Raw genomic sequence first — 24,798 nt, forward strand, 5'->3', positions numbered from 1 at the left:
ATTCCCCACAGGGAAGTGGAGTACGGACAGCGCTGGGAGAGTTTTCTCCCAGCGCTGGCGCTTTGATTACACTTAAGCGCTTCAAAGCGCTGCCGCGGCAGCGCTTTGAAATGCAAGTGTAGCCAAAGCCAAAGTGTATGTCTACACTGCAGAAAAAGGCGTGTTCTTAACTCAGGTTAGATAATCCGCATTAGCTAACTCAAACTGCTGTGTTTTCACTGCTATGTTAGCCTGTCTTTTAACTTGCATTAGCAGCTTAAATGAATGCCTGTAGGGCAACATGGGGTTGAACTCAAGCTGCTAACTGGAGTGAAAAGCCAAGATGCCGTAACTTCACTATTTTAACCCAGATTAAGGACACGGTGCACTGTCCTTGCGGTGCAGACAGAGCCCTAGTGTCTGATACCTGCAGACACTTGACACATGCCAGCTCCTCACGCTGCTCCAAGCTTGAGACTTGGCTTTGCTTGTTTCACACGGTGAAATAGCTTAGAGCCAAGCCATCTGGCTCTGCAGCGAGGCCAAGAATAAGACACATCTCACTCGGGCTGCTGTCAGTCACCCCACAAAGGCTGCTGCTTATTATTATATAAGCAATTCTAAAGTGCCCATCACCGTAGTATCTATTAATCAAATTTAATTAACTGGATGCCATTTAATTAAAAACGTGTGCTGTGCTAGACTGCGTCTATCCAAGCATGCCCTAGTTTTATTGGGGTAATGCCGGCAATCCTTACTGGCATGTTCATAGCCTCAGATTTCAGGCCTTGTAACCTCTGGCTGTGAGCTCCCTGCAGTAGGGCCTGGCTTTTCCTGGCTGTTTGGAGAGCACCGAGCTCCTTGTGGGTGCTACTGAAATACCCAGAATAACTCCCGGTGATGCTAATGCCCTGGGACACAGCTACAGAGGCCAAGCAGCTCTGCCTGGGTGCTGGTGGCCTTGCCACCCGGGTGGGGGGCAGCTCCTTGGCCTGTCATAGGCCTGGCCAGCCCCAGGGCAGTGGCAGCTCTGGCTGGCTCCTCTCTCTCCCTTCCATTTCCCGAACCACGGATGTTGCTGGAGAGAGACGTACGGGTGCAGGAGGCAGATGGCGGGTCTGACGGGGACCGGGAGTAGTTCTTCTGGCACGTGCAGAACGTGGAGGCTTCTCGATGTGTGAAGCTGTGTTCGGGGCAGGGAGAGCAGAGAGGGAGTCGGGAGGACAGCTTATAGAATCCAGTAGGGCAAGCTGTGAAGAGATGGACAGACTGTTATGGCAAGCCGAGTTCTGGCAGCACAAGCAAACGGAGAATTTGTTAGTGACCAGCCTTCCCCAAGTCCTGAGGCCCCCTTTGCTTTGGGTCTCAGTGTTCAGAGACCTTTCCGCGGAGTCAAGGAAAGGGTTGGGCAGTTGCCAGGTTTTAGCTGCAGCAGGTTGGAGAGGCCTGAGGAGAGCAGTGGGGGGCTCTCCACCTGGACAAGGAGGAGGCAGGCGATGAATAATGCACGGCCCAGGAGGGACAGGGAAAGTTCCAGAGAGGACACAGAGGCAGCAGCAGGATTTAGCCACAGTCTGAATGGGAGGGAGGTCCTGAAAAAGGGAAGCACCAACAATGACAGAGCATTGACACTAGGGCCCCTTCACACTGCCAGAACCCTGTCGATAAATGAGGATCAAGCCACAAAGCTGCCAGCCTGGGCAAATAGGAGGAGTGTGGCTTTATCAACACAGGAGCTGGATTGTGGGCGGTGAGGTGGTGTCAGTGATATCGTCATCGATACTGAATGATACGGAAAGAAACTTACAAACTAATCAACTTTTGGTTCCCATGTATTCTCTGTAAATTACCTTTGAGGTTCAACTAAACAAGTAATTAATTTCAATGGTGACCCTAAAAGCATTTGGGAAGAGAGAAGCCTGAAAACAACTGTGTGAGAGTCGTGGTGCGATCAGCCAGACAGACTCGGATAGACGCGCTTTCCTGCACGGCTTATGGAGCAGGAGATCCAACCAGGACCCCTTTGTCCTACTGGGCAGCTCCTCTGTCTGTTGCAGGAGCCACCTCCAGGTGAGACAATAGGGGCTGCAATGAGGTTGACTCAGCTGGAATTCAAGCCGAACATATGAGCAGAACATAACTTTCAGCACCACACTTTGCTTGCGTCTCCTTCCTCTCACTTGTGAGGTGCTGCTGCTGCTATGCCTGCATCAGCCCTTCATCAGCTTCTTGAATATTTAAACTTAATCACTTTTAAACTTCCCAGCTGCACAGTTCCACAAAACACCCATATCTTATCGTTGTTAAGGAGTTCACTGCTGAGATTGGTCCTTTTACAAGAGATTATTGCAGGGCACTCCAGTTCATTAATTTTTTACCGTAATACAATACTGGCAGCTACAATTGTGATCTTAGGACAAAGTACCAGAGATATAGGATCAGCTGTGGATGACATTTATTCATAGGACAATGGAATGCTCAGGCAACTCAAAGTGAAAGGTAGATTTTCATCTATTGCAAAGTCTTTTTGGAATTCACATCACCCTGCAAGTCAAATCAAGGTGCGGCATGAAGCATTTTATTAATCCTTCCTCTTCCTTGAGAGCAAAGTTGAGCTAACCATTCTCTGGTATTCGCTATGCTCCCTGGAGTCTGGCACATGTATGGATTGCTGCCTGGCAGAGTTGAGGTCTACCCTGAAAATGAGAGATTATTTTTTTAATGTTATATAAATAGCCTTTCAGGAGTTGCCCCAAACCCACATTTGTTTTATGCCCTTATCCCTGCAATGTCCTGTCTCAGGTCTAGGTACACCAAGAGACTCAGGTCTGTGCACCATGAGCAGAGGAGAAGCATGCTCAGTAGCCATAGCCTTTCAGTGTTGAATCAGAGCACATGTCCATGAGACCTCCTCCAAGAGTGCTTTACCCAATACCAGCCAAGCAAACCAAGAGCATCAGGGGAAAGAAAGAATGGAGCAAGCTTTGCCAACGAGCTTCCCCAAACGTGGCCAGTAACAACAACAAAATGCTTTCACAGCTTAGACTGCAAGTCCCGCTCAGTACGGGAGAGAATTCCAGCTCAGCGCTTTCCCAACAGGTCTGTAACTCAGGCAGAGGTGCCCACTCTTTGTCATGCGGTAAGAGACATCTTCTCTTAAACTGCCGGCAGAAACTGAAACATTGCATAATGTCGGTATTGCAGGCGCTGCACTGAGCTGCTGCCTGTTCTCAGCTCTGTACAGCAGAGGAGCTTTGCTGTAGTGGGTATCGACAGCTTCTTGTGCAGCTTTCAACCTTAAAACAAGGATTGTTTCCCTATTTGCAAAAGGCCAGTGAATCTGCTCTTGTCTCTGAAAACCCAGATTAAATAGGATTCTTGCACAATGTTACTGCCATGCAAAAAACTAACAACTGCCTGGCCGTTGTCAACACTACTTCTCCATGGGATGCAAGCCAAGCCTCCCAAGCCCAGTCAGGTCAGCTCAGAATTCTTGGAAGCAAAAATAGAGCAACTGAGAGAAATTGTCACTGAAGCAGTTGTTCTCTCCTTGTCGTCCTTCCTGGACTCACCAGAATTCTGGGGAAGATGCAGGATGATGCACTGAAATAGGAAACCAGGGTCTGCATCCTGCAGTTGCCAACAACTGCCTCCCAGAGCTCCCAATTCATAACAAACCGCAGGCCCTTAATCGTGGTGAGGAAGCCAAACTAGGATTGGATCCTGCTCTTATTCTCTTAGCTGGGATCGATTTAAGAGAGCACAATACCATATATTTTTGGCAGTCTTTGTTTTAAGCAAACCTTGCAAAAAGCTCAAGCCCAGCGTTTTCCCCTCTACTGGATTTGTCCCTTCCTGTTTGTTCACTTCTTGCTGCAAGAGAGTGGTGCTTAATTTGCAAGGAGGCCACATTCCTGTGGGATTTGCCATGATGATGATGAAGAATTTCCTTGAATGTCTCCTTGTTGTGTTAGGGAGAACAAAATCCCCCAACCTCCTATCTTCTCTAGACCATTCAATACGCCATGGACTTTTATCAAATCCCCTCTTGTCTCCTTTCGAAGGACAACAACCCCAAACTTTTCAATGTCTCTTTCTAAAAGAATTTTTCCAGGCCTCCTAACCATTTCTGGAATCCGTCTCCAATCTTCTCCCGCGCCCCAAATTCTGCACTATTCTTCCTGAGAGGGGGTGACCAATGATGCACAAAGTATTTCACGAGGACACACCATCGATTTACATAATTGCATCACCATTGTTATTGTCGTCTACACCCCACTCCTGGGCCTCCAGGTGCTTCCACAATATAAATGTTAAATAATGGTAATGACCCAATAATCTATGACCAAACTCGTGGTGCCAAGCAGACCAAACTGTCTGCCTCCCTCCTAGTCCCTCACTGATGCCCATGCAAGTGACCACTCGCATTCTTTATTGTTTGCATTGACAGCAAGCGCACTTGTTCCCATCTTGTTAAAACACCGTGTGTGCTCAAAATAGTAGCAAAACAAGCAGCATTGATTTGTGCTGTAGGTTGGCAGATAGATAACCTGGCAGATGCACCCGTGGGAAGGTTCGCTCTTACATACACAGCTGCTGCATTTCTGTGAAGGGAGGAGTGGAGATGGTTCTATCAAAGGAAGAAAGTGACATCAACTTCCATGCCTGACCTTTTCTGGAAGGAAAGCAGGTGCTAGTAGGGATGCAGCATTCAGAAGCACATGGCAAAGCTGCTCAGATTATGGTAGGACATCTGTGTCTTCCCCTGCCCAACAGAACTGCCGCATCTTCTCCATTTCACAGCACACTACAGTAACTGAGAGCCTCAAACAATTAAATTAATCCTCCATTTCCTTGTAAGGTAGGAAAGTATTAACCGTGTTTCAAAGATAGGGAAATGGCGGTATGGACCATGGGACTGGCTGACAGTCACACAGGAAGAGTGGCATCACCAGGAATTAAACTCAGGTCTCTGGAGTCCCACTCCAGTGTCTGCACAACCAGGCCCCTAGAGCAGAGACTGCTCTAGACCCACAGATGGGATTCCAGCTCTTCCATGCAAGTACAGTAGCATGAGACAGTGACTTAGACACAAGCAACATGACGCCATTGCCAGTGCACACAAAGCTACACTGAATAATCCTTAGGCTGGGCAAGTGAAAACTGCTCGACAGCGGCACCTGTGGTAACTGGGGCACTGTGACCTGCAGAATGAGAACCACCCTCCCCCCAGGCCTCCAGGGGACACAGACACACTCAAAGGTCCAGGCTCTGCACCGTGCCCCATCATGACCTGGCTGAGTGATGGAGTCCAGTTGTTAATTAAATGGTGGCAGAGGGATTTAATTTGATGCCAACATAGCATCTGAGATGGAAATTCTAGGAGTCCTGCAGCCTAATGGCTAACAGTGCAGTGCAGGACTCAGCTACTGTCAGCATCTGCTCTCCTGCCCACGGTCCCATCTGCGGCTCACAATCCTATCGGGGCAGACGTCAGCATAGAGCAGCTCCTCTCAGCATGGAATTGTATTGGCAGTAACGTGGCTCCTAGGGGAAAGACAATTCTCCACGAGGACAGGAGGACAGGCTGGGATAATGCTAGTGGCATCTTATAACTCGGCCAAGAGATTAAAGAGATTGAATCTCAGCCACTCTCACGAAGGGGAAAATCTACAGCCAGTTTTCTGTTGCCATCTTGCTGTAAGAACTGTGGAGACACGGCTAGATTTAAATAAGTGGAAACCTGCCAGGGGTAAGTAATAGCAGGGCTGTGATCCTGCTGCTGCGGTTCTCAACCTGTTTACCATCGGGGGCCGCATGTGTGTTATTCGGGCCACATCCAATACTACCTGTATGGCCCTGAGGATGTCACATGGGCCTCAGCTTTGTGCTGATTGGGCCGCAGGTCGAGAACCACTGTGCTGTTGGGTTCACCGAGTTAAATTGTACACAAAGGTCCATTGTGGAAGTACATTTTATTTGCAGAGAGGGGCCCCGGTCAGAAATCCTCCCATTCTGCCCGGATTCCACAGCTGTTTGCTTGCTACAGCTGTCACATGTAAATGTTTGCAGCTTTATTACACTGGTAAAGTCAGAACCCTTCCTTGATAGGCTTGGCTAGCTGCAGCGGAGCAGTACACCTCCCCTCCTCTCTCAGGTTCATGCGGAGTCTGTCTGGCTCTGCATAATGCAGAAGCAGCAGCTGCAAAGCGCTTTCTAAATTATGCAATGGTATTTAATCAGACAAATGTGAGCATGAGCATGTTAAAACCCACTAAAACTAACCCAGCAAATCAGTAGAGTCCAGTGAAAATCAATAATCCATTCTCTGTGGCCTTACCATTCACCTGACTAACTGAAACATGCTTATTGTTTTGCAAAGAGGAGTGGGGCAGGGACTTGAGTAAATATGGCAGCTTAGCATAAAATAAAGAGGATAAGCACAGAGGGGAGATTAAATACGAGGAAGCCACTTCCTATTATGGATTTAGGAATGAAACCCAATGCTAATACTAAAACAAGGACACACTCCTCTATATGCTTCCTCTCCGCCCGACAGCAGAGACAGTCTGCTCCTCCACACCGTCCTTCAGAAGGGGCAGGCTGATATTGTAGAGAGAAGGGACCTGCGAATGGAAATCAGCAATTGCTCCAGCAGGCAGCAGGGCTGGGAGAGGAGTCCCCTTCTGGGTGAATTTCAGGACAAGCACTTTGAAGATCACAACTGTCTGCTGTTGGGGGGTGGGGGGTGGAGGCTGGATTTCTGAGCCCACCTGCATGATACCTCTGCTTATAAAAACCAAGAGCTTCTTCTGTGGCTCGTACTAGTAGCTCTTTCCTTGAAACTGGGAGCGAAGCCTCTGGCCACTACCCCCCGCCCAGGATGCTGTGCTGCCTTGTGTGTTGTCCAGTCAAAATCTGGAACTCCCCGTACTGAATGTGAGCTTCATCTTTCCAAGCCGCAGGACAGAGGAGGATGTTCTGAACGTTTCCTCCATGGAGCCGTTTTCAGATGTAATCACACTGAGGTGGGCTTTGTGAGGGGAGCTCCGTCTCCTTGCAAGGCATTTTAAAGCATTTGTAAAAGGCTAAATGGTTGTGGATACTGCCAGGGCTCAGAACCTCACAAAACAGCATCATGTAGCCAGTCCAGCACTCGGACAGTAGAGATGGAAATGGAAAGCACCGAATTCATGGCAAGGTCAATCCAGAATAATAAGAGAAGAACTGAGAAATGAAGTCAGTTATGTCAATCTCTCCCATCAGCAATAACAGCGAAACACGCTCTGCCCTCATCAAAAAATAACTGACCGTGCTGGGCAAACTCTCAGCATACACCCTAGCCTGGAGGGGGCAGCTTGCATTGCACGTGGCAGGAGCCACAAGATTCATGTCACGGAAGAGCCCTCCGCAGGAGGGAGAGCGGCATGGTGAAGGCAGGAGGGATCTGACTGAAAGGAAGTTTAGCTACTTTAGCTCACAGGAGGTCAAATTATTTGTGAAGTTCCAAATTTCAGTGCAACTGCCAGCCTTCCACACCCCCCAGGAAGCTGTCAGAGCAGGAGTTGGGGTATTAGCATTAGCAGGGCTCCGGCGCGGGACAGAAACCCCCACAGATGTGAAAAGGAGGCACTCTCAGAAGTTGCATTCAGCTTCGCCTAGCATTCAGAGAACGGCTTTTAAACAAACTGTGACCACTGCCAACTCGCCTCCCTACTAGATCTGCATCTAACACTACTGTGACATCACAAGCACTGGCGGGAGGGGCAGACAGGCAGGGACTCAGAGCTCTGATTTGCTGCAGTTACGGAGAACCCAGCTTGAGTTTCAGATTATTAAAGTGGCAAAGTTACTTGGTTTAGAGAAATGGTGGGGGAGGGAGTGCAAGACCCCAGGGTGACGGTAGGTGACTCAGACTGCAGGGACTGCTCGGGTACTGGCGTCCTAAGCATTCGTGTGGTGGGAAGTCTGGACACGCCCCCATCTGAGTGGTGAACACAAGAGCAGGCCAGTGTTCTATCTAGTGCCCCTCTCCCGCAACCACCTCACCCCTTCTCAGTCTCTCCACTGGCTCCCCTTTCTCATGCCACCAAAAATCCACGCTTACTGGCCTCACTTTTCCACCGCTGCTCTTGCTCCTTGTCGCTTAGCAAGACATCTTCTTTGGGCCACCGCCCCGAGCCCTACATCCGCCTGTTTGTCAGCTTCTCAACAAGCGGCACTGGACCGTCTGCGCCTTTGAGCGCTTCACATGGAATGCTAACCCTGAACCGATGCAGAAAGCCACGTTCCTCTTCTCAAGACCCTTCTCTGCAAAGGTACCTACAAGAGATTTTCCAAACTTTATTCCCCCCTGTTATTTCCCCTGTTCTAGCTCCTCCACAAACAAGGCAGAGCAGCAGGAGACGCCCCAAGGCCACATAAAAATGTTTTTCCACAAAGTCAAGCAGCAGCCCGCACCAAAGAGAGAGCATCATTAGGGGACCATACACACATTTCTCTGCAAAATGCAACTCACTGGTCTCACACAAACACCATTTTTGTGGCTTTGGGGCCTGATCTGCATGTGGGAATCCCACTGAAGTTTCCATTCACAGGTCGTTCACAGGACAGGACAGCAGGGGGTACCCCTGTACCCCGAGCCTGGCCTGATCCTGGGGCGGGGAAAGTTATGCCAGAGCTAGATCACTCGGTCCCTTAGAGTCTTGAACAGAAAAACCCTCGAATCCAACTCATTTTTTCTAGCCAAAGCTAAGGACGCCTGTTGCATCACGCGGCAGTGACACATTCATAGAAGGTAGAAAGCTGCCCCCTGATGTGCAGCGGGTCAGATCCGAGGGTAAAGCTTTACCGCTCAAACGCCCTGACAGAAGCTGAATTTGTAATTAAACACGTTTTCTTCTATTCTTTCTTCTCTCCCCTTTTTGCTCTCGTGTGAGGCTCAGATATATTACATCTAGAGGGTTTCTTTAGCTCTAAGTGTAGGAGGAAACAGATTGCTTTTTTCCTAATCATGTTTCCATAACAGCCTGAGGACACTGTCCCAATCCTCAGACCAGTAAACAATTTCTGGAGCAGTTGCCAGACTGGCTTTTCACCTTCTACTTGAGCTCCTATGATAAATCTATCTCCCCCTTGGGATTTTCCCACATTCACTGTAGCTGCGCAGCCAAATTTTGGTCATGAGTTTGTTTCTTCTAGATAGCTGTCTTTGCGAAATCAGACTCCCCCTTTCTGGAATTCTTCACTTCCCTTAACAATGGCTCTTCTGCTGCTCAATATGGTCGCCTTTACCTTTGTTTTGTTATATATCTCTTCAGCATTTAATTTTTGAACTTTTTGACAGATCTGTATTTTTCTCATTGTCTCAACTTACTTTGTTCACCCACAAACCCTACAGCCATCTCTAAAGCAGAGAGGTAAAAAACCTGAAGGACACAGTATGCATTAGCACTATTGAACTTGTTCGTGTTGTTTAATTCATAGCTATAGTGGAAGTGTTGTATGCTTGCCAGCACAAATCAATAACGCCTGCAGTTTCTCCCCCAAACGCCTATCCGATCATTTATAATTAACACTACAGCTCAGTAGTCTTCTAAAATCAATTCCTTTCATTTTTTTGTGAGAAATTGTATTTGACAAAGTTCGTACACGTTTAATGTGTGTTAATTTTCTGTGCTGAGATGTTTAATAGCATGCATTCATGAAAGGGCCATAAAGGAGAGATGACAGGACAAACGCACCAAAACTAGCGATTCAGACCAGTATGTTTATGGACTGTTATTGGTCACGTGTACACGTCCTCACGAGTTAAACCTGGAACCTTCAATCCCCTCACATCCTCCCAGTCACAGAGCCAGCAGCCGAGCCTCCTTCAAACAGGTCCCTGGCGTGGAGCCAGAGGAGCTATTTAGCTGGAGAGGGAATGCAAACCAATCTGGATTAACCTGCTCTATCCACTCCAAGTGCCACACACATCATCAAACACCCCATTACTGCATTCGGCAGTCGGAGCGGGTTACAGGTTCATTCTGAGGCTTGTTGCTAATCTGTTCTCAGTGGAACATGGATGACCACTTGGTGATGGGTGTTTCTTGCAGGGAAAACACTGAAGGGCAGGGGCAAATGAGGAGTGGGTTGTGGTACATTTCAGGTTCTCCTTAACCTCTGCTCAGAAACTAGACCCTTCAACTCTCTGCTCATTTAACAGGGCTCACCCAAAGCTCTAGGTATTACACACAAATTAACACATCACCGAGTAGGTCCCAAGAGACTGTAGAAAGACCCCTTTGAAGCACACCAGTGCACAACATTGCAGGAGAAAGTTCTTTGTTGCCCGTGGGTGAGGGACAGGGCAGAACTTAGCACTAAACAAATTTTCTCCTTAGAATCCATCAGTTGCATAGGATGGAGGTTTAGAAGGAAGGGGAACTGGCTTTCACAGAGGATAATTGTGCTGCTGTGTCGAGGCCTCATGATGAATCACACACGCCGAGTGCCTTCAAAGTCCCTATTCCAAAGCCAGCTCCTGTCGCACGGCGGTAAAACAGTGACATCATTTCCCCTAAGGCAAGAGCATTTGCTGCAAATTTCAACTCTGTCGTATAGATAAAACGATGTTTCAAGCTGACATCTATTCATACAAAGAGAAATGTCACTGTCCCAGCTGGAGTAGCGCTGCTGCCTATTAATCCAATAGCCACAAACAACGTGAGCTGGAATTAATTTGCTCTTCGCCAAAGAGTAGAAATAAAAATCAATATTTAGCTGTGTGTGGCTCCCCACAATGACGTTTGAAAGCTCCGTAGTCAGCTACTTTGTAGCGCTCCAGTCTGCTCTGTGGCATTGGGTGCCAACGATCCAGGATGAACAGACATCAGGGCTCTGGCCCTTCCCCCTTCTCCCCCGCCAATGAACACTCAGACAGTAATTCACAATACCAGGCAGCAGAGGTAACTGCCCCTGGGTACGCCCAGCTATGGGGCAGATTTCTGGGCAGCACACGAGTCTGCTCTTGCAAATCTTTTATTTTCTGGTACTGCAAGAAAAAGCTTAAATACAGCAGACCACAATCCTGCTGCTTAGCGTACCATGTGGCTGCTCAAGACACAAACTGGCCCAGCCCCTGACCACACGAGAACAAACTGTTCCACTCTCTACACCTACCTATGAAGAGAAAAAAATTATTCTTCAGCTAGAAGTAATTTCAGGTGAGAGAGATTGCTCAAGTGCATTTTCATTAGGGCTGCGATCTCTTGTGTTTTACTCCTGGGCTACACACACCAATTACATCAAGATGAGAAATACCAGGAGAGTGTGCAGGACACTTATCCTGAGGGAGACGCAGCCGATAACAATGTGTCACACCTGCTATCATTACTGGAAATTTACTTGGAGGAAAATTGGAAGAGAAGCCTTCATGTCATTGCTCTCTACGCAGACTCATTCCGAAGTCTGACAGAGCCCAGCTCCTAATCCCCGGCTGGGTCTACGCTAGGGAATAGCTCTTGTTCAGCAATCAATGCCCAACACCCGGTACGGTTAGCCCAGTGCTGACCCATCAGTGTAGCTTGCACTGATGGAGCTAACTGGCATTTACACCACTTGAAATTGCCCCTCCCTGATATTTCTGAGAAAAAAACAACCAACCCCATTGGGTATCTGTTCCTTAAAACTGTTGCAGTCGATCAATGACTTAATGCAGCAGGTCTTACTTTAAAATAAGGGTCAGCTCCTTTGAAACTGCCTTTTGAATGGAACAGCGGCCACACTGCCTGGTCGAGAGGAAACCTCAGGTCGCTCAGGAAAAATAATCTTCACGTTTCCTGTCCAGTCTTTTGCCCCTGCACTGCAGATCAAAGCTGAGCTGCTGTTCAGTACTAGGGGCACCTCTCACGAAACACCACCAGCCCTCTTGTAACTAAGCAAGCGGCACCTGACATCTGCAAGGAAGAGGCGGAGAGACAGGCAGCGGCAGGAGGGCTCAATTAGTTAAGGACACACCAATCTCTACAGAGCAATTTCTTCTGCTCAGATAGGCTTGTTATTGAATGTCTTATTTATATGCTGCTCCAGCACCTACTGTGGGAAGCCCCTCGAGGAGGGTGGGCAGGGCAGGGGTAGGGAAATTCTACGGGCTTCTCCCCCTCCCCCATACAGGAGGTCAGACTAGATGATCACGATAGTCCCTTCTGGCCTTGGAATCTATGATAAAGTGTAAGTGGTACAGCTCCTGAGCTGGGGAAAAAGCCTAGTCAACAATTGTCATTGTCTGACAGAGGAGCTCTCCCGTCTTCCCCATACATGCTGGGTTTGCAATCTTGCCTTGTCTTATTGCAAAAACTGTCGTCAACATTTTGCAGCCGGTGAGCAATACTGGTACAGAGCCCCGCTGTGAGGAAGAAAAGAAAATCTTGTACAATCTCCGTGCCTGTGGAAGGGGGACAAAGTCTGTGGGAAAGAGAGATCAATACTAGCAGTGGATCAGTTCTTCAAGGGACAGTCATGCTCTTCCCTTTTAAACTCCTGTTATCTTGGCACCTTACTGTTAAAATGGATCTTTCAGACTGCGCCACTTTGGAACAGGAGGGAAATCAAAGGTAGTTTTTCTTCTGTTAGAGAACTGGTTTTCAACAATACTTTTCAAAGTCTGCAGTCTAATGTGTTCTCAGTATCTTTGAAACCCTTAGCACAACACTACAGTCTATTTTTTTGCCCTTCTTAAAAAATTTTAAGAACACAAGTGAAATAAACTGTGTGCAGATGCCAGAATTTTGTGCATCTCTTGAAATATTAATAAGCTCTTACTAGGAGAAATTAAATTCAGTGATTTTATCTAAAAGAAAATTAAATACCCCAAGTATTATCAGTATGGCAGCGCTGAAATATCCCACGATGTGAAATCCACAAAAATATTCACTTGAATTCAGTGTAGGGTGACCAGACAGCAAGTATGAAAAATCAGGACAGGGGGTGGGGGGTAATAGGAGCCTATATAAGAAATTGACCCAAAAATTGGGACTGTCCCTATAAAATCGGGACATCTGGTCACCCTAATTCAGTGCAATCCCCAGTACTGAACAAAAACCTTATAAACATTTCTCTTTATGTAGAGCTTTCCCCAAGGCCACATAAAAGCAGAGACATCAACAGAGGCCAACTGTAGTTTACTGTTTGTCTGTTTCAATTTCGTAATGTAATTCACCAAGTTACAGGTCAGTCCATACATTGCACGGGAATATCCCCAGCCTACCCCCGATAACAACCTGGAACCTACCTGCCTTCCAGCGTTCCCCTGGCTAAGAGTGCAATACTTATCGCCTGCCCTGCCTTTCAGCAGAACAATCAGTATGTCCATCTAGGAGACAAATATCTATAACCTTAAGCTTAACAGGAATTTTGCAAACAAGTTATGATTCTTGTAATTTTCTGAGTAGTTGATGCTAAAATTAAGAGTCACTGAGTAATTTGTGTCTAGCTCTGCCAGGATTTCCAGGGCCCTAATTATGTCAGACACACCATAACATAGCGATAGAATATGTAGGACCATAAAATATCCCCAAGTTTGATAAGTACTCCAAAAAGGAATTTACAGCAGAAACCTCTATCATAAGGAAAGGCACAGGAGAAAGTGTGTGTGGGAGAGAGAGGCACCTGTTACGGGGTAGGGTAGACTCAAACTGTAGGTTGTTAAACGGATGAGGGAGGGCTTCAGTAAGACAGAAGTTCTCAATGCAGTGTAAAGAGTTGCTTTGCTTGGGTTGCAAAAGCACTGCCACCACACTATGCTAATATGCAGAACCTGAATAGGGAAAGTGACCTGTCTGCTTTTACTGTCCAAGTTGCTAAAGATGCCAAAACAAAGTCATGAAGCAAAAAGGAAGTTAGAGTCAATATAAAAGCTCTGAGATTACGTGGACTCAGGTGGCTTTATTTTTAAGCAAAAAAAATCCTTTACTAGTGTTACTAAATCAATGTATATGTAAAGAATGTCTCTTTAAATGCACAGAATTCTATCTGCCAAGGAAATTATGCAAAGCTGTATATTGTGAGGGTTACTGGATAAATCATGAAAGTAAAGCCTGGGTGTTCAGTGCAAGTCACCAGAATCCCAAGGGAAAAATAAGTCCTTAAACTATATGCAGTTGATTATGCATAATACTCAGGCTTTAGCCAAAAGACAAAATAAACTTAGGAACCTCACACAGGTTTGTAAGCTAAACACATTAAAAAACAAAGTGCTGTACATATGGATCCCTTTCTTTATTGTAATGAAAAAGCAGATTTGAGGCTTCAGAAGACTTTTGCACTAAAGAGCGACAAGAACCCCATTTTAAATTAAAAATTTCTCTAATTTTCAACTAAAATATTATTTCCTCTCGTGACCTATTGCATCTCTGCCGTCTCTTGCGATGGGAAATGATGTTTCCATTAAAAATTAGAGAATTTTCAAATTAAAGATGTGACACTAAACTATACAGCCTTCAAAAAGGCCCCCAACACTATCCTCCACCCCATGCTTTGACACAGCCGGGAAAGACCCCAGTTTGGGAAAGCACCTATGTGTTTAAAGTCAGACACATGTTTAAGAGCTTTGCTGGACCAGGGCCTAACCATGTGTGGTACCTGGAAGTCATGGACAGATGGGAGGAGGCTGTATCAGACACATACTTTGGATTACTTAAGGCTTGCACGTACCCATGACACTCTGACCTCTCTCAGGCTGTGGCAATCACACATACTCTACTAGGAAGAAAGTCACATGCATGTAGGGTGACCAGATGTCCCGATTTTATAGGGACAGTCCCAATTTTGGGGTCTTTTTCTTATATAGGCTCCTAGTACCCCCCATCCCCATCCCGATTTTTCACATTTGCTGTCTGGTCCCCCTATGTGCATGCAGTGCACGGCCACACTGGACTAAGGAACCAGGTGCTGTCTGGTTTCCATTGGAAGATGACTACAAACACCACACCCTCCCTAGGCATTCCCGTTTCACTTCCCACTCAGAGTCACAGAAGGGCTTCTCCTGGCTTGCCAGCTTTGGTTCTGCCTGGCTCTGGACGTCTGCCGGTCGCTCTGTCAAGAGGCCCCATTGTTCCTGTTGCCCTTTTACAATAAGAAGTGTGTCTTTTCCTGTTGCTTTAGGTTAGATTTGGGTTTCTGTTCATTCCAATGGCTATAACACCAGCTAGTATTTATTGGAAAAGTCCCCCAACTTCCAAGACTGTTTGGAGGGGAGGTGACCTGCACGGGGCCCCCATCAAATCTAAGGCTCAGATCGTCTTCAACCTTTCTGAAGTCTGCTTTCTTACCTGGCTAATGCAAGTGCCTCTGTTCCCGGCATGGCATGCAGCACGCCAGGATTTAGGTGTTATTATCCTGAGTTATTTGTATTGTCACAGTGCCAAGGAACCCGAACACTGACCAGGACCCCGCTCTGCTAGGCAATGTACAAACAAAAAGACAGATGTTGCACCAGGCTTCCCATCTAAAGAAGTACTATTCAGACACACCGTCCCAGCCACGTGGAAAGATGCCACAAAAGCACTTTCCCTATTTAGCTAAGATGGAGTCTTTCTTTAAACACCTGTGTTCAAAACCCACACATTTTATATAAATAAAAATATTCCATTTCTGCAGCTCCTGAATCCCCACATCTGCCTCTCTCATCTTGGCTCTAGTGCAGTTTTATTTGTTCCACATTCCAGTAATTCTGACACTCAAGTACAGGCTGAATACTGAGGACAGCGAGAGAATGGTTGATGTGCAATGCAAACAAATAACCCTTAGATTTACAAGGACACAAGCGCAGTACGCATTTGAGTGCCAATACGGGAAAGACATTGCCAATAACTCACTCAGTGCCAGCAACTGCCTTTTATAAAGCTGATGTTTGCGTTTCCTCTGTATGAAGAAACTTAACTGCCAGCTTCTGGCAGAAGACACTAAATCAAGTCCTGAGTTTAAGGCCCTGGAGGGGAGGCATTGTGATTTACTTGCTGCTACCTCATCCTCATCTGACCTCTGGGAGTAAGCGATTATAGCACCCACTAACCTCTCAGTGAGGAGCTCACTGTGTCAAGACTCTCACACGTCAAGCAAGCACCGATGCTCAACTCAGTTCCTGCAGCTGTGCCATCTCTTCCATTTCTGTTGAGTTCCCCATCTTAGGGTCTGTGCAGGAAAAGAGTGTCTTTATTTGCTTCTCTATTATGGGTTGCAGGGCCTGAAAGATTTAATCTCCCCCTTTCAAATACAGTGGGGACATCGCTGCTTTTTTAAGAGCAACAGACATTCAGGTCTTGTTGAACCTATCTTAAAAGTCTCCATGGATGACCAGAAAATTAGCAAGGTTAAGATACTGGACAACTCCTGCATGTTGCACTGGTTGAAAACCCAGTTTCTCTCCCCGTCCCCCTATGAAAGATTTCAACATGAAAAATTTCATTCAAAAATTTGACTTTTTTTGCAGGAAGACTTCATTTTGATTCAAATCAGTTTTGCGGTTTCAAATCAGTATTCAAAAACAGAAAAAAAATCAAAAGGTTGGATTTGTCTCTTCTCTTTTTGGCATGGAGTGTAACAGAATGAATGAGGCTACGTCTACGCTGGCAAGTGAAAGACAAAACTTTTGTTGGTCTGAGGTGTTAAAAAAAACACACACGCACACACGAAAGACAAAAGTTTTGTCGATGACAAGCGCCGCTCGTTGGGGGTGGAAGTTTCTTGTCAGCAGAAGAGCTCTCTTCTGCCGACAAACAGTGGCTACACTGTGCGCCTTTTAGCAGCACAGCTGTAATGGCCGGCCGTGTCGCTAGAAACTGCGTAGTGTAGACATAGCCTGAGGAAGAGGTTAGGTTTTCTCCCACTCTTTCTTCCCCCATTAACATTCTGTAACTTCCCCAGCTTTGGACAAGTTAGAGAAAAGCAAAAGGAAAACTGAAACCCTAACTTTGCCACACTGCAATTCTTCCAAAGTTGGGAAAGTTTTGAAAAGCAACAAAATGATAAAATAAAACAAAACCCCACACATGCCCTGGGCATGATACATTTTTTATTGCACCCAGTGGCAAAATGGAGGGGGGGAGGCAAAGAGGGGAGAAAGATGGAGACACACCAATTATGTGTTTTCAAAAACTAAAATGAAACAAAATTTTCATAGAATCATAGAATATCAGGGTTGGAAGAGACCTCAGGAGGTCATCTAGTCCAACCCCCTGCTCGAAGCAGGACCAATACCCAAATTTTAATTTCATTTAAAAATTTTCCTTAAAAAAAAGTCTAACAATTTAATTCAAAGTGAGATTTTCTTGTTACAGTTCGACAAATCCCCTTTTTGACAGGAAAAAAAAATTAGTCAAAAAATTTCAACCAGCTCTGTATGTAAATAAGGCCTGATTAAACACCGTGAAGAAGATTTGTTTCCCTATTTAGTTAAAGCTATTTTGTTGTAGCTGCGGGATAACTCATTCTGCAGCTATACACACGCTTCGATTGATAATGCGTGTTAAAAAGCCAGATTTGCATCACACTGTGTGGACTTTTAACACAAAGATTCAAGTTGACCCACAACCAATTTGAATTGTAGAAAAGTCCTACAGAGGGAAGCTTTCTGTTAAGGGCTCTGCACACCAACTCTTCAGCTACAAAGCTCAAGAAGCCAAATGCAGGAAAGAAAAGACTTCTTGCCTGAGATTTCTGCAGTAAAAAGCAAAGCAGATACTTCAGGCCTTCTTTATATATCAGTGCAAGAAAGGCCGTGGCTCAATTTCATTGTCCTTTGCAGACCACCGTTCTGAGAGTGTGCTGCAGCAGGATCTTCGCTGGTTGAATCACGATGGGGGAAAGGTGGGGAGGTATTTGTCAAATGCAACAAGGACTTTGATTTGCAAAGGGATGGTCACTGGGCAGAGATGGTGGCTGCTCAGCAAGAGGCATTTCCCCAAAGGCTGAGGCAGAATGGCAGCATCTGAGAAATAGCTGGGCCATTAACAACTGCCAGAGGAAGAGAAGGAAACACCCAGAGCACAGGCAGGCTGAAGGTTTCCTTGCTGTGTCTGCAGTCTCAGGCAATAGTCTAGCTGCACAGTGCAGTGTTGCTGTAGCTGTAGCTGTGTTGGTGCCAGGCTAATAGAGAGACGGGGGGATGGGGGAGGGAATAGCTTTTACTGGACCAGCTTCTGTTGGTGAGAGAGACAAGCTGGCGAGCTACACAGAGCTTGACTTCAGGACCTGAAGAAGAGCTCTGTGAAAAGCTCAAAATCTTCTCTCTCACTAACAGAAGCTGGTCCAGTAAAAGCTATTCCCGCCCCCGCCCCCTCGTGTCTCTGGATGTTCAGTGTTCGGAGGACGTAAAGAATGGGTGGGGAGCTCCGATAACAAGCCAGGCTTTGCCATTGTAAATCTTGTCTCGTCATTACCAACAACAATTGCATGCTGTCAGGGACCATAATTATACTGTGCACACGGTTAGATTCAACAGCCAATGCAAGCTATTAATAACATGCCCTGGCCTAATCACACAGCAGAGGTACAATGCCGCCCACTGCGGAATCCCATTGCAGAACCAGCACGAAGCTGTTTGTCCCCATTGCACAGCTCTGAGCAAGTGCCAGTGGCACCTACCATTCTCTGGGACCGTTTGCTTGTAAGTGGAATGACCATTGACCTGGGCCTTGTCTCTCATCGGGAAGTGCTAACAACGCTAGCTGAGTTACTGTTGTAAAGTCCTTGGAACCCTTCAGGTGGAAGGTGCTAGAAAGGGCACAGTACTGTTACTAATTAAAAACACATTGCAAAATACAGGGCCCGTTTCAGCCAGTGAGGAAACCTTCCAAAGGCGCACACCATATCTGCGGGTTGTTAATTATCCCGTTTGCTAATCCCTTCCCCAGAGCACCCAGCAGCATTGCTGGGAGCGTCTCAGCTGGAAAAGCAGCCTCCTAGCTCCTGAACAGCTAATGACTTTACCTTCAGTCCCACAGACTCTGGCCAATACATCAGTTCCCACATAGACAAACATGCCAAGCAGCTCCAAGCTGATAGGAATGCAAGAGAGAGTGATGTGACTGGCCAGAATCCTCCCCCAACACGGGGCACAGCTTTCATCTCCCAGCTACAGAATTTAGGAAAAACTTGTGTGTACTGCAAAAATCTACACAACTGGTGAAAGTTCTGTATCAGCAACCCCACTAGCTCCACCACATTCCCTTCCCTCCTCCTTGGGCTCCTTTTTAACTAGTTGGAATGTTTCTCAGAAGGGACAATTGGGAGAAGCGTCACATTTACAATACGAGTGTGGACACAGAAGAGCGGCTGACCCATGTGTCTGAGTGGAGGAAGGGGGAGAGTTGGGGGCTAGGTGACCTTTCTATGGGGACTCAAACCAAGTGAGCAGTGTGACATTTGTAGCAGTTTGAGCACAGCAGTCCCAAGCCTGGCAGCAAATGTTCAGCTCTGCGGGAAGTTTTGCTTGGCTGTCCCGTCACTCATTTTGTCCATTACTGGGTTATTAGAATTTCCTGTAGGACTTTGTTAATCTAACTTAACAGGGGGCGGTGGGAAGAGAACACTATATGTAGGCAAGGACACCTCAGCACACACTTGAAAGACAATAGGGCAAACCTTTAGCTTCAGGGATCAACAGAGCACTAGACCCTTACATAGCTCTTCTGCAGGGCAGGAAGGTGATGTGGATTTGGAAAGCGAACCATCAGCAGAACGAGTCGTTCGCTCTTCTAAAGGAGATGAGTGGTCAAGCAGAGTCCTGCTGTTGCAGCCACTTTTCAGTGAGTGGTAATGGGAACACAAGAGCCTTGGATGGCTTATTTTACAGGATTACAGCCCAGCAGGTACTACAACGGTGCCTATTGATAGTTGTGTACACAACCTGAGCAGAGTGTAACAAAGAAAACTAAAGCTGCCCCTACTCCTGCCCAGACTTGCATGGCCTCAATTATAAGGGCACCTTTCAAACTGGGATTAGGTTAGTTACCTGAATATCTCCCTTAAACAAGTGTGGTTACTTATGCTCCACCCCACACTACACACTAGTGAAAGGGTGAGACCCACTATCACTGAACATGCTTATCTTACCACTGACCAATTCCTGTAGAGGGCAGAATCTCCATCACCAGTGGGGGGTGTCAATGGCCAATAGAGAATAGGGGGGAACCACAAGACTCCCCTGCCCCCCAAATACAGTGAACATGTCTTACCGGAGAAGTGAAAAAAATCCATATGTAAGAGGTTTTTGTCCCAGCCCAAGTTCATGGGTCAGTAGAGATTTGGGCCATTATTTGCTGTAGATTTATTAGTGAGTAATCAACATCTGCAATTACTCACACAGTGAATTAACATCTCCAGTGCTCTGTGCTGTGTCAAGTCTGACTTGCTGCTCAAAAATCCAATCAGCAACTTGGGAAGAGAATGTGCTTCACATCGGTTACCCAACAACAATTTAGATAATGAGCTGATGCGGCCAGTAAGTTGCCAGTATGACTTGTGGGACACGCATGTCCCTCAACAGCAAAACAGAGCGTTTATGTACATTTTCCTCCTCTGCATTAACTAGGATAAGCCCAGGACAGAACTCATGACCATCAAGCGTTTGACAGAATGTGTCTCCAGAGCCTGCTCCTTTGTAGTACACGTGGCTCCAGTTACCACAGTAATTCATTCAATATGTTAAACAAATAAAGGAGAAATCAGAGGAATCTCTCCCATGAACAGGTTGGCAGCTCATGAGCTGAGCCCCCCCTCCCTAAAAGCCCTTTGAAGCACAAAGGTCTCCAAGCCTAGGAAATTGGGGGAGGGATAGCTCAGTGGTTTGAGCATTGGCCCCCTAAACCCAGGGTTGTGAGCTCAGTCCTTGAGGGGGCCATTTAGGGATCTGGGGTGAAAATCTGCCTGGGGATTGGTCCTGCTTTGAGCAGGGGGTTGGACTAGATACCTCCTGAGGTACCTTCCAACCCTGATGGTCTATGTAAGGTGCATTCTGTAAGGGATACAAAATAGAGTGCAAATTCCCTTATGAAAATATAATATTAGCCCATCACCGCTCTGGGATGGTGCCCTGATGTTCTCAAGCGCGCATGTCCATTTCTAATTGCCATCTCATTCGTGGTGTTCCTGAGCACTGGGCTAAACCCGACGATGTTCCACTAGTGGAAAGCTGTTGGAAAGTTTGGTTAAAATTTAGCACAGTTTCAGGTGTCCAGCAGCAAAATCCACATTTCCATCTCAGTGTGCAGAGTGCAAGACAGTCAATTAGCACACACCCTGCTTCTTTGTTATGTTAATATTAAAGCCATTTCCATATTCATGTCCAAGGGTGTGCTCTTCCCATCATTAATGCACACTGATGGTCTGTGTCATGGCCATGCTTTCTAAGGGTAGGCTGGGTCTTAGTGTCAAGACTCTCTCTCTAATTAATGTCACCTGAGTATTTGATTTAATTTGAGTTCTTGTCAGCACCTCTTAAGGAAAAGACCTAGTGACCTGGGACCAGGAATGACTAAATCCAACTCCCTGGCATCAGGAGGAAGAAGTGAACGATAGGGGCAGCAAGGCACAGTGTAAATGGGGACCACTCCCAGTTTAAGTGTTGCTTTCAGTGTACTAAGGATAGAGAAGGGAAAGAGGGTTAATGAGGTGGGCACTTGGAGAAAGCAGCATTGCTGCATTTATAGATAATTTAACCCTTCGGCAATGGTTCACATCCAGGCACATTCTATCTCACACACACACACTTTCCAGACTGATCCACTGCTCACAGGCAGCTTCTTTATAGTGGTGGCTTGTAATGTGGATTGTCCCTTCATCATCTCGCTGGCTCCTATAACACAGCAAATACAAGACAAGGCTGAACTCCGCGGATATCAGTCCTGCCAGGTTAACCCTGAGGCAGATCAAGGAGTTAGGAGCATGCAGTATCACTCCTGTCCCTGTACCTGTTCTGCACACAAGAACGGCCATACTGGGTCACACCAAAGGTCCATCTAGCCCAGTATCCTGGCTTCCGACAATGGCCAAAGCCAGGTACCCCAGAGGGAATGAACAGAACAGGCCAATTTATCAAGTGATCCATCCCGTTGCCCATTCCCAGCTTCTGACAAACAGAGGACACTTCCGAGCATGGTTTTGCAACAAGAGACCATCCCAAGCTGTCAAGCTGACCCTTTACACCAGCACTAAATCCACCTTTTTAACAGGATTTTTAAAATCCTGACAAAGCAGTAGAGATTCCACATCCCTCCCAAAATTGGTTTCCGTGCCATTATCCCCATGAGGAAGGTGTCCTAAAGCCTGTGGAATTGCCTGCTAATTAGATCATAGCCTCCTGGGGGAAAAAGATGCTGACTGGCAGGTGATAGAGGTGAAGTAAGAACTACATACAAAGAGGCTATTTCTCCAGTGCCTGCTGCAAGCCCAGCAGAATACTAACACGCAGCCAGCTCCCAGCAGGGCTGTCAAAACTGGGCAGAAATAAATTGAAAAGAAAACTTAGCTAGAGTGTGAATTTACGTTTCTGTCAAAGAAAAGTGGCTGACAGCTATTTTTGGAAACTGGTCTTCATCATATTAATTCACCCTCTGGTGAAAGTTGTCTCATTTGCAACAAATCTGGCTGGTAAATATTAACCTTGGGCTTTGTTGAAATTCTCCTTGCAGATACAAAGAGGAGAAGGATGGAGAAGACGAAGCAGAGACAACTTTACAACAAATGTCAGGCACAGTCTCTGCGTTAGGGCTTCAGTTACACAGAAGATGTTGCATACACTGGAAAGTAAATTATACGAAGGGGGCCAATGCATGTGTCTCATGATATTAAGGGTAAAAGGACACAGCTGCTGAAGAGCCTGTCAGGAAAAAGGCAGGAGTGGACAGGTCTGATCAGCTGCAGTGTAATAAGACTTATAATTTACTCACTATGTGATCACTGGAGCTAGATTTCAAAATCAAGATAAGCACAGAGCAGCATCTGGCTTCAGACATACGCTAAACAAGAAGAGTGTTTCAAATGTATTTAGTGACAGAACCTCATCTTATTTGAGAAGATAGTCAACAGCTACCTCATTCTACACTAGAGGTAGCTGCATTTCAGTGACTGGTGAAGTGATTTAGAATATATGAGAACACATACAACGTTTGTCACCTGCCTTGGGATCCTTTAGGATGAAAGGAGCTGTATAGAAAGATGAACAGCAAAAAGATTTGGATTTATTGCAGCAGTGATCAGTGCATGCTAGAAATACTATTAGTCCGTTTTTTAATCTCTGCTGATTACTGTGCTAAAACATTAATGTTACCTCAGCACAATGATGACTTCAGTACTAGAATACTAGAGAGTTATAATCTAATTAGAGCCCAGCCTTGCAAATTCAAGGAGACACAGAAATCCATTTAGTCCCCACTGAGAAAAGCACGTCTTAAAAGAGCTTCCTTCTCCACCACATCAAGTTTAAGCTCTGCATCCTCCCCACTCACTCAAAGTCCATGACTCCGCCCTACTTATTTTATCCAACTCTCATTGTGTTGATCCCCATCCCTTCTGCTTTGCCAGAGATGCCAGCTTTAACGCCCAATCTCGTAGCGCCCAACTAAAGAGGTACTGATCAGCAAGGCAGGAAATAAAACTGACCAAAAGGCTTGATACACTCCCTACAGACCCCAGTGCTCATTTGGTTCACAGGACTCTGATCTGGATGTAGTGCATCATGCTTGCAAACAGGGTCAGTGTAGCTCAGGTTTAGAGGTTGCCATTTAATTTATTTTTTCTTCCTATTTAGAGTTAATCAAACACACCTGTCCGTGGGCTCTGTGCACCCAGCCTATTACAAATCTAAAACACTAGACTCCGCTCTTCGCTTTTACTGTGAGCTGGAGAATGGGGCAGATTTTTCAAATTAAAAATTGATTTATTGGGAAAGGCTCCTGGCTTGGCAGCTACCTGGGTCTAGAGTTAACTCAGGAGCCAGCTTGTGTCTTGTCTTTGAGGGCTCATTTTTAAAGGCCAGTCCAGAGCAGGGCCAATGCCACTGGTAAGGGAGAAAGACTCAGCCCTGTGTTTTCATCTGCAAAGGGCAACACACACTTTCAGATGCATCCAGGTTTAGTTACTTTATCATTTCCTAATTCTGCACTCTCCCTGCAGGGCACAGTGTAGGTGCACTCTCTGGAATAGCGTCAGAGCCGGGGCAGGCAGGAAGCATTTGGAAGAGGGAGTAATCAGAAGAAACATTAGGGCCTGGCTTATGTAGGGGGAGAGCAGCAGAGGCTGGGGATGGGGATCAGACAGACACTGCTTTGCTCAGCACTCCCCTTTAAGGCTGAATACTGAGAAGATGGTAACTCCAGCAGTGCTGCTCCAATAATTTCATTGCTCTGTCTGAGCCACAGCCCTGCTGCAAGGTCTCTTGTTTCCACATGTTTTAAAACAAGACATGGGCCAGATCCAAGCTTGCATTAGTAGGTGCAATGCCAGGCCAGTCGGGCTGCCACTGTTCCCAGCAGGGCTGGATTTGGTCTGGCACACCATGGCTTTTTATCACCGCATAGCTCCGTCCATAGCGACTGGCAGCTCTCGTGGGAAGAGCAGCTGGGAGGCCGCAAGAAGCTGCTTGACCTCTCCATGGGGCAGCGCCGGCTCTGACCCAGCTCACTGCCACCTCCATAGCCCACTGCCTGGTGCCAAGCACGCACACAGAACTGGGCCCTCGGCAGCCACGTTTCAGGCGCAGTTATGGCCTCCTGCCTGAAGTGCTCTCGTGGCCTGGCATCCTCCTACTGCCGAGCCCCCAGGCAGGTCACCATTACA

General features: G+C 46.6%; 1 protein-coding gene across 7 annotated transcripts in view; it reads right to left on the reverse strand.

Moving 5' to 3' along the window:
* Positions 1–24,798, reverse strand: part of EPHA10 (EPH receptor A10) — a 101,276-nt gene that overhangs the window by 53,893 nt on the left and 22,585 nt on the right. For 6 of the 7 annotated variants that reach the window (XM_044997822.1, XM_044997823.1, XM_044997824.1 and 3 more), the window contains one exon: positions 1,074–1,229. In XM_044997822.1, coding sequence (XP_044853757.1) covers positions 1,074–1,229 — 156 coding nt within the window. Of the gene's footprint in view, positions 1–1,073; positions 1,230–2,629; positions 2,676–24,798 lie in introns of those variants that run through there. The other variant, XM_044997828.1, reaches the window with a different exon arrangement.

This window comes from Mauremys mutica, chromosome 23 (assembly GCF_020497125.1).
Source record: "Mauremys mutica isolate MM-2020 ecotype Southern chromosome 23, ASM2049712v1, whole genome shotgun sequence".
NCBI lineage: Eukaryota > Metazoa > Chordata > Testudines > Geoemydidae > Mauremys > Mauremys mutica.